Below are 10,799 nucleotides of genomic sequence, written 5' to 3' on the forward strand. Positions count from 1 at the left end.
TCAAACAAAGGATCTTGCTTAAAATTATTTTTATCATTCTAATTTTATCATACTAATTTTTAATGTAATAAATATATTGTAAAGTAGCAATAATATTTAAATATTAATAATTTCGAGTGATGTATTATACTTTTTCACAAATTGTATCAGTGAGAAAGAGAGGGGACATGTGATATTTTGGCTGAAATTATGTTAAAAACGGATTCTTGCTCTAGCATAATGTTCGAAGTGTTTTAAATAGAAAGACTTATTTTAAGGGACCCTCTCTTCAGAGCAAAGTAATATAAACTTATAGAAAAATTTATATTATGCTTAGTTTATTTTTCTTAAATATATGACTTTGTCACATGTATCCTTTCTGTTCTAACGACTTGGTCGTTATGCAGTTCAGTTTTTAATTAAGTCATTATTTTTAAAAATAAATATTGATTATGTGCTTATCAATATTTATTACATCAATATATTCATCAATATCTACGTTATTTTATCGTGCGCTATCATTTAATGTAATTAAAATATGGATTGTATAAAAATATAAAACTCATTTTATATAATTTACATGCAATTGTTCATTATTATACGCTAAAGCTAAAAGTATGTCTCGCAAGGAAAATATTGGAGCAAATTGCTACTTATTTCTATTTATGTTTCTGCTATATTTCCTACATCTAATAATATGCATATTATTGCTTTGACGATAATGATGGTCTAATAAAAGCTTGAGTTTACATATTCAAATAAAGAATATTTGTACGTTTTAAAATACAAAGAATTGAACAAGCAATTGAACAATCTTTTTCGTTTTTCAATTTTTAATTAAAACAATTTTAACTGTGAATTAAAAGAAAAAGTTTGTATTCACGAAGAAAATTATATAAAGTATTTTTAACGCTCTAAGAAAATTTGTATTTAAATAAAAAATACCCCTAGAATTGACCAAAAATTAAATCATTTTAAAATAAAGCAGAATACTTTAAACTTAAAATTATATCTTCTAAGTTATTCATACTTTTAAAAATTAATAATTAAAATATTTTTATTGTTATTTCAAATGTAGTTTTAAAAAAAGGGATAGTCTCCAATATCTTTTATGTGTCTACATAATATTAAACAAAATAAACAAATTACATTATTAGAAAACGATAATACACATGTATCTATGTACAGTATCGCTCCTAATTGTTCGAACGACTTGAAGAGTTAAAAAAATAGGAGTTACGTCTGGAAAAAGTAATATTTATTAATAAAGACTTTTCAATAATCGTAAATATGCGGATCCTTCGCTTTAATTACTGCTTTACACATATTTTGCATTTGTTGAACTAATTTTATTCTTCTTTCTGCTGATATTTTATTCCATGTCTCTTGTGGTTTCTCTCACGTGTCCTTTTTATTTATAGGAAACAGGGGTTTTAATAAATAATACTATCATAATAACAACTTGAGGATAATTGTAGAGTTAGATGAGCATCATTTCAGTCATTTAGATTTAGTATACATATAATTCCAACCAATATACTATAAAAATAGTATATTAATCTGATACAGTGTAATCTGTGCCAACGACAAAATACAAAGCACCTGTCGTTCGGAAAATTATGAGCGGTACAGAATACATAAACTCAATATTTCTTTTCAATTAAATAATTTATTAAAAATAAAAAATTAAGCAATATAAAAGAAATAAATTCATTGTTTAATCTTACATTCCAATAAAATATATCAATTCGTCACAATTTTTAAACGCTGTAAATAAATATTACTAGAAGACGTGTATTCTTATCGCACATTTGCAATTAAATATAATTCCAAGTTTTGTCTTTATATAATCCAATACTACTTTTGATGCGATAAGAATACAGATGTATATTACAAAATTGCAGAATGATGTCATTACAAATCAAATTTTTGAATGATCTATAAACACACTTCCAATAATAAAGATACAGGATATCTCATATTTCATGATTTAGAATCAGATAAAGTGATTCTTTTTGCTTCAAATATCGGGTAAAAAATGTTAACTTGAGAACAAGATACCGTTGCGTGCGCGCGTGTTAACATTATATATAAAAATCGATATATTTTGCATGTAATGCAAAATGAAATCTCAAGCAAGAACAATGCGATATCCCGTATGCACGCGCGCGCGCGCATTTCTACCTCTATTTTTATATCATAGCATCAGCAATATAATAAGGTTTTATGTTACAATTATACGATTTAAGTGACAGTAGATTGTTAGATCATCCAACTGTTACTTATGCATTTTCTCATAATGTAATATTTACAAGATATAATTAAAATGTACCTATTGAAATCGAAAAATCACAGTAACATTTAAAACACTGTCATCGTGTTTCTCTCAAATCGGTATTGGATTCATTAAAAATTATAAAAGCAAATTAAAAAAATCTGATTCTAAAGACAGTTAACAATTGGGAAAGACAAGGAAACTAAGTTCTTTTACAGTTCACAATTCTAAAATTTCAAAAAACATACACAAGCCCAAAATTGATCTAAAAATAGAATTAATTATAAAATTTGTTGTTCATTGAAGCCACTTATAGCTAGATTAAAGGATCTAGGAGAATGCATTTTCTTCAAAAGAAGAAATTTACTATCAGCTTCTACAGCCGAGCTACTGATTTTTTATATATAAATTTTATTGTATATAGTATTATTTATGTTTTATTATATTTAACTGGAATGAAACTATAAGTTTTTCTGTACAATCGCATAATTACATGTAATTATATTTACATGCAATCATCTGTGGCTATAACAAAGCGAAAACCGTTTTTCTGACCTATTGAACACGATAGAAATATATATTACGCAAAAATGTGCAAAATCCATCGTCATAGTAACACGTTCCCTGCCGAACCAATTTTTAATAACTTTCCATTTAGATTGAGTAAATTGATGCATATTGTTGAGATCAATGGTGTTTTGCTTATAACATATTATAAAACATTTACAAGAAACATTACAAGTTCATTATTAAATGTAACAACGTCTCCACAATGTAATAACTGTAATAACTGTTCTTCGTTATACATAACGAAGAAAAGTGTAACAATGTTTCAACGATGTAACAACTGTATTGTACAACTGTATTATACAACTGTAACGTCAATATACGAAGAAAGATTTTATGTTATATGTAGTAAAATGTCATATGACTGGAACGAAAAGTTCAGCATGGAGATATATACATGCAACATGGCAGGGAATGTGTTGAGATTACAATGGTTGGATAACTAGCAGAAAAAAAACGATAACAAATGTATACTTTATTGGAATTGAATGATTAATGTTCGTAATATCCGTAAAATTACCACTACCGTTTGTAACGACCTTTTATTAACTGCAACGCCTTTGCCATAAGAGGTGCTTTTGTTTTCTTCATGCTACTTGATGCTAATAAGAACAACAATTGGTTAAAATAAACATATAACATATATTAAACTCCCATGATTATTATAATAAAATAAAATTTGTAAAATAAATACATACTTGATGGTTTAAATCGGGACATAGGCGGTGGTGGTACAGCAATATTCGTCGCATTGTTAGTTGCACCACCGCTAGTTAGTTTTTTCTTGACACTGGAGACAGTAGCGGGAGTGGCATTGGCTGTACCATACTTCGCTTGTTTCTTCAATACATTGCGCGGCGGTTTCACAATATTGTCCACATAAGCAAGTTTAGCGGATCTCACTGGGACGGATTTGTCTATAGATTGCTTGATATTGGCGGTGAGTGTTTTCAGTTTCGCTTCTCTTTCATCCAAGCAGCGCTATATGACATCATAATATAAGACGAGAGTTATCGTCATATAAATCTATCATATAAGTATAAAATTTCAAATACATCCTTGCACATTACTGTTTTAGCTTTATAATTCACCTACCATGTACATCTCTCGCCACGACTCCGTTTCCTGTCTCTCTTTATTCCTAAACTCTCGATTACAATGATATTGCCATAATATGTCAGTATCTTCTACGAGATATGGATTATGATGCTCCAGCATGAACAACTGATCAGACGAGGCACGTTCTAGGATCGGTTTTAATATGTCATATGGTACGCCTCCGGTAAACTCAAGTGCTGGAAATAAAATCACTCCTTGTTAGAACATTAGGACATTAATACATAATCTTACTACGAATAGAAAAAACTTCTCACCATCAATATTTTCTATCAATACCCTGATGCACATTTCATACAATGTCGGCACACTTGTATAACCAACCTTGTTACCAGAATATACTTTTGTTCTGGAATAAGAATAAATAATACATAAAGCAAACAGCAACACATATGTCGAACAAAGTATTATTCCATCATTTGTATTGCATAATTACCTTTGATTCTTGACGTAAATGATATCATCAACAAATTTTGTCTCTTCCTTACGTTGTGAAGGATTAATGTACGGCAGTGGTTTATAATTGGGACTAATTTCAGGTAATGTAGATGCCAAATCTACACTCAACGGTTCTAATTTTACGTTTGGTGCTAAAAGGGATAGTGGCTGCAAATTAAGTTTTCAATTATTTTAAAGTTGATTCTCTTTTGACATTACAGATATTAAATAATTAAATATAAAAGTTACATTTCCATTGTCGCTACATTCAGGCTCAGTTCTTACAGTTGGCATCTTTCTATTAGTAACGGGTGGTGACATCCGTTCCGTTTTAATTGATTTAATAGGTGTGTTGGACGTACTCGGACGTTTTTTCGATGGCTGGGGCAAGGAGCACATGCCAAGTGCTTCTGCAAAGCTTGCGCCTAGAAATAGAAATATGCCACAGTTGTATCTGATATCTATTTGATTTCAAAATTAAAAAAAATTTTAATTGCTCTAAAACTTAAAATGTTCTGTACGTTTTCGTTTCTTACATTTAACTGCTTAATAATGTTAATTTACTGAATGGTAATATTATTTATCTATAAATAGTATTGACACATTTGCTTCGGGTAATTTTGGCATCAAGTATGAAAGAACGATGTCATCACCTGAGGCAAGTAAAAAAAGGCTCTATTTACAGATAAATTAATTTTGCAAATAGAAATAAATATACAAAGAAACAATCTAAGAAATAAAAATCTCAAATAGTTTAATCCCATTTAATGTATTGTTTACAAAATTTATTTTTTATGCGAATTAATTTTGGAAATGTTTGAAACTTCTATTTTTACAAAAACTGCTCAAATTCTCGATGAGATAAAAATCTCCAAGTTAAATCTTTTGATACAACGTAACTTAAATAACGTAAATTAAATAAATATATAATATAAACTATTCTTTCAACACACCAGAATTGCAATCTATTCCTTCACCATCATTTATTTCCTGAATTAGCTTAATTCTTGTCTCTTTTTTCTTCTCGTGCTTACTCTTGTCGTCTTTGCGCTCCTTTCTCGTATCTTTGTCTTTGATCTTAATGTAATCTTTACTACTAGAGGAACTGACTTTCAATTTGGAAGTCTCTTTGCTAGAACGATGACTGGTATCTTTTTTCATATCGTATTTCTTATGACTAGTATGGTCTTCTTTTTTATGCTTTTTATCACTGCTGTCCTTTGCTTTACTGTCTGATTCTTGGGACTTGAGCTTACTGGAACTGCTCTTGGATTTCTCCTGCAAATACTTCGCTTGTTTAACGTCTTGTTTATCAGTTGTTAAAAACTGTTCGTCTTCTACTTTAATTTTCACTTCTATCTGAATTCCAGAAGATTTTAAGTGGGAACGACTGTGTTCCGAAATAGACGTTTGGTGAGATTTTTCATCATCTTTTTTACCATCCGTTTGCTTCCGCTTCTTGTATTCCTTCATTAGAGAACTAGAGTCGCCCACCTTTCTCTTCCTATTATTGTCCTCGTTAATCTGATCAGTTTTATCATTAACTTTCTTCGAACTGTCATTCTTGCCAAGCTTCGAGCTGTGAGCTTCTTTGTCCAGGCTACTACTTTTACTGCTCTTTGACTCTTTGGACTTTTTTTCGCTATGCAAATGATATTTGGAAGAATGCCTACTTTGCCCATGCAGCTCTTGCTTCTCCTCTAACTTCGACTTGGACAAATGAACTACACTATGTTTCGCAGACAGTTTGCTCTCGTTTTCCTTATGTCTATGTGTATATTTTGATTCTGACTGTTGATCAGACGAAGAGTCACTTTCCTCCATGTCCTCTGCTTTCGGGGACTTGTGGTCATCAATATTATCGTCAATCACACAAGCCTCATCCTCGTCTTCCTTGTCACTGGAATCCCCTCTGTCATCTGCCACCATGTTCTTCCATTTAAAGACCAGAGACTTGGCAGCATCGCCCACAGTGTCATTGTATTTTCTCAGACTGTTCACGGTCCTTCCCACTCCCGTTTGCTGAAGATGCTGCACTGTCACAGGTAGCTTATACAACTTCGAAATGTAATGCAATATCTGTGGAAACACAAATCACACCGAATTACAACAAATTTCTGTTCTCCCGAACGTCAACTGCAAGTGCACGGCGATATCTCGAAGTAATTCAATCTTTCTATGACAGGAATCTAAAAGAACGTCTAATTATAGTAAGATTTCAGGCAAGAGAAGAATGAAAACCTCATATCGCACATAACCAGTCTACACTCGAAGCTGTTTCCCGTAACGGAGAGGGGTTCGCAACAATTATTTTGGCAACTGTAATCACTCTTGATACCACGAGAACCATGTAACGATACAAGGCGCGTCACGTTTCATGCACGGTGCGCACGATGCATTGTGTATTTTTATTATTCGCCAAATGTTAAAGAAGGCTAAACGATGCACCATGCATATCGTGCATGAAACGGAACGAAGTCGTATATTTTTCTGGTACTATTGCATCACTAAATTTATATTTAATTGTCACGTTACAACCAGTGGAGATCGTCGAAAGAGATCTCTCGCCCGGGAGAAAAGTTGGAAGAAATTTTTCGTAACGACGTTTGCCAAGGTAGCCTCGACGCGTACAGCCGAGCTACGATTACAAAGCCTTTTGCGTACAGCTGTGTGGCTGGTTATTTACAGATTATTGAACCCGAGTCTCATTAACACCAGCGTGCACGTACCCGATCCTCGTCGTCGGCGCAGTTCTCCAAGTTGCGTTGGTAGTGGGAAATTTTATCGACAATAGACATAATGCGACGACCCGACTACCAGCTGCTCACCGCTGCTATCGTCCCGTGAAACGGCCCGACGAGCAAGACACAAGTGCGAACACGGACGACTCTGCGAGAACGAGGGAGGCACTAAACACATACGTGTGCTTTGGTTGCTGCACGCCATACGTAAAGACGGATTTGCATAATGCTATTCACGGAAAAATCGATCGATCATCCGATGCTAAAATGTGCGCCATGCGCCGCGCCTCTCGTACGCACGATTGGCTCGTCTCTTTATCAGTAAACCGATGATACTTGCGCAAATTGTCGAATGTACGTACCTTGAAATACGTCGCCTGTTATTTACGCGAAGAGGACGACGTGCCTTCTGGACAAGAATAGAGAATTTCTTGAATAGAGAGTCCCTCGGAAGTTGGAAACTTATTCAGCCTCGATCAGCCAATCGGCGGGATTGCGAATTTAGTCGCTCGCCAGTCGCCAATCACCGAGCTTTAGTGCCCATCTACAATAGAGATTTAAACCCTGAGTCTTAATTGTAAGTTAATTGGTAAGATCTAATAAAAAAATTCTAAGTCCCAGTCTACAATAGATGATTTAAGCCCTAAGCTTTAAGAAATTGGCCAATCACGGTCAAGTATGAGTAGAATGCGCGACTGTGATTAGTCAATTTCTTAAGGCTTAGGGCTTAAATCTCTATTGTAGACTGGGACTAATAAAAAAGAAATTGACTAATCACAGTCGCGTATTCTATTAATACTTGACCGTGACTGGCCAATTTCTTGAGGCCTGTGTCCACGATGCTAGAACTTGGTTCAAGTTCTAGTTTCGAGAAACGTATATAGCCAATCAACTTGCAGCTATTCCATAAAAGCTACAAGTTGATTGGCTGTATATTTTTCGGAACTAAAACTTGGACCAAGTTCTAGCATCGTGGATACAAGGCTTTAAAAAGCCTCGTCTACAAAGAAGATGTAAAGTCATATTTGTATGAATAGTCGACTATGATTGGTTAATTCTTATGTGTCTGACTGAATTGACCGCAATTAGGGTGCTTTCACATGGAGCGTAAGTTGCGTAGCGTAACCTGCGTATCGCCAATCACAGGACTAGTTCAACGGAATTATTGAAACGGTTCTATCAGCATGATCCTGTGATTGGTGATACGCAGGTTACGCTACGCAATTTACGCTCCATGTGAAAGCACCCTACAGTCGATTATTCTTACGACTGCGACTCTGCGACTCTCATTGTAGACGACGCTTTAAGCTTAAATCATCTATTGTAGACTGGGACTTACACCGCGTACTTGAACACGAGATCCTAGATGATGTTAGTTTGTATACGAGACACAAGAAACAACGGCCAATCATTTTCCGTTACAATCTTTTTGTTTCTGAAACAATCGAGGATGATGTGAATTGGCCATTACTGTTTCGTCCAGCTTCGTCGCGTTTTGTCATTGGTTCTCGACTTCCAAGGACTAAAGCGAAGAGTGCAGCACTATGCTCGGTGTTCACTGGGTCAAATTAACCGTTTTGATTTAGAAAATTTGTTTTTTCATTTCATTTTCTTTTCATTTTCATGTTTCTTAAAATACACATTTATGTTTCTGTATATGAGAAAATTTAATTTTGATTATCGATAAGAGTATCGATTGTCGATAATATCGGCATTCTGTGATTATCTCTGGATTAGCGAGGCCCCGTCGATAATCACAAGAATTTATCTAGAATCGATATATGATTTCTTTTCCGTGTGATCTACGGATGTTGTCAACAATCGATCACATTAACTATAAATGAATAACGATATTCTTCTCGAAGGAAACTACAGATTTTTAAATATTCTATTGAAATGAAAAAACATTTGTTACTGGCAGATAAATAAAATTCTTGCGAAAATATATTATACGTTCATCCTAACTGTTCATCAAATAAATATACAATAAGCGTGCATGTGAATTATGAATTTCATAATTTTAAACTTACTTCATATCTTTCTTTTTAAATTATGTTAAATGTAATATGAAATGTGTGCATTAAGAATCATAAAATAGAGAATAGTGTGTAAAGAATATTATTATACTGTGCCCCAATAATGATATTAGGATAATTTCTCTTTGCTACTTCTTACCCAGTAAACACCGATCATCAGTTGCATTGCATTTATCAATTACAATTTTTCGCTCAACAATGTACATGTAATATAACACATGTGTTATATATTGTTGCTCGGTGTTCATTGGGTACTGAATACAACTTCTCTAAATATCTAATTTTTAGATACGCCCGTCTAGTGAGAGGGAGGTCCAGATTCAAACCCTGACTGAGGTAAATTTTTCGCAATGAATTTAAAAATTAAAAACTAATAAAATTGGCATGGCTCAAATGTGTTAAACACAAATTGGAGGAATAAAGGACTACGAGCCGTGACAGGGTATTAGTGTCTAATACTTGAGGCGGACGTCTCGACCAATTCGAACCCCCAGAGGAAGGTCCAGGTTCAAACCCTGGCCGAGGTGATATTTTTTGCAATAAATTTAGAATAAAATATTTAGACACTAACACCCTGTCACGGCTCGTAGTCCGTTATTCCTCCAATTTGTGTTAAAAATTACAATTATTTAGACACGAACATCCGCCTTGGCTCTTATATCCTCTATTATTTCGTATCTGTGATTTCACTTCAGAGCCTTATCAATTTTATTTGTCTGATTTTTAATATTGCAGAAGTATCGATTACGATAGAACTCACGGATTTACAATTGACATAAGTAATTAACTACTATATTATATTAATGTAAATATTATAAAACCATAGTTTCATAAATTAATTTAGAGTTGATAAATACATTTAAGACACACCTTTTTAATAAATTCTGCTGCTATGGTATTTATCTGTATAATTATACATTGGTATGTTTTTAATTATTTAGCAATCATCGGCGCAATAATTTTTTAAATCCGTTTATGTAGCAGACTGTTAACAAAAAATTTTATTTGCGATTTTATTATAACTTCTCCAATAACATAGACCGATACGGCTTGTTTACACGGGATCGGTCGATACATAATAAAATAGTTTATATTTGGCATTTGATGCTTATGTTAAGTAGATTTATGAACCATTTGATGCGCAATGCCATCATCATTAATTTAAATTTCAAGGGGATATCAACTTCTTGTTGATCTACGTCGAGGAAAAAGATCCTATGCGTTCCTTGAAATCGTTCAAATAGTATTTTCAAGATTTTAAATTGCTAATTTCTTGTTGGTGATGTGACAGAGTATAATTCATTGTTACGATCGAGTATTAGCTCTCTGTAGTGATAATCTGCTCGACGTTCGCGAATGATTTGATAAATTTGCTTTCGATCCCGGTCGTACACTAAGGAAAATGGCGTTGAATGAAATAAATATAAATATCAATATGCGGCGATCACAGACTGTCAAACAAATATTTGTTTATTTACAAAAATATTCCGCAATTCAAGAAAATATACATTTCGATAAATGATGTATGCTTAACTTAAAAACATACATATTTGAACTGAAATATTGCCAAGTAAACATATTTAGTCATATCGACAAATTTTTTCTCAATGTAGCTGTTGAGTCAAATTAAATTCTTCTGCCCTTAAG

General features: G+C 33.2%; 1 protein-coding gene across 2 annotated transcripts; it reads right to left on the reverse strand.

The window, feature by feature from the left end:
* Positions 1–2,675: 2,675 nt before the first annotated feature.
* On the reverse strand, positions 2,676–7,574 carry LOC105566194 (transcription elongation factor B polypeptide 3-like). Of its 2 annotated transcripts, XM_012020008.1 has the most exons (9): positions 7,479–7,574; positions 7,105–7,264; positions 5,329–6,454; positions 4,625–4,800; positions 4,374–4,543; positions 4,195–4,286; positions 3,917–4,116; positions 3,520–3,802; positions 2,676–3,423 (listed from the first exon to the last, which is right to left on the reverse strand). In XM_012020008.1, the coding sequence occupies exons 2-9, from the start codon at positions 7,171–7,173 to the stop codon at positions 3,344–3,346; spliced, it is 2,196 nt and encodes a 731-aa protein (XP_011875398.1). In that variant the 5' UTR covers positions 7,174–7,264; positions 7,479–7,574; the 3' UTR covers positions 2,676–3,343. The 2 variants fall into 2 exon arrangements, with proteins under 2 accessions (XP_011875398.1, XP_011875397.1); XM_012020007.1 differs by lacking the exon at positions 7,479–7,574 and having other exon boundaries at positions 7,105–7,442.
* Positions 7,575–10,799: the final 3,225 nt, after the last annotated feature.

This window comes from Vollenhovia emeryi, unplaced genomic scaffold, assembly GCF_000949405.1.
Source record: "Vollenhovia emeryi isolate VEMERY1.0 unplaced genomic scaffold, V.emery_V1.0 DF939146.1, whole genome shotgun sequence".
NCBI classification, from domain to species: domain Eukaryota; kingdom Metazoa; phylum Arthropoda; class Insecta; order Hymenoptera; family Formicidae; genus Vollenhovia; species Vollenhovia emeryi.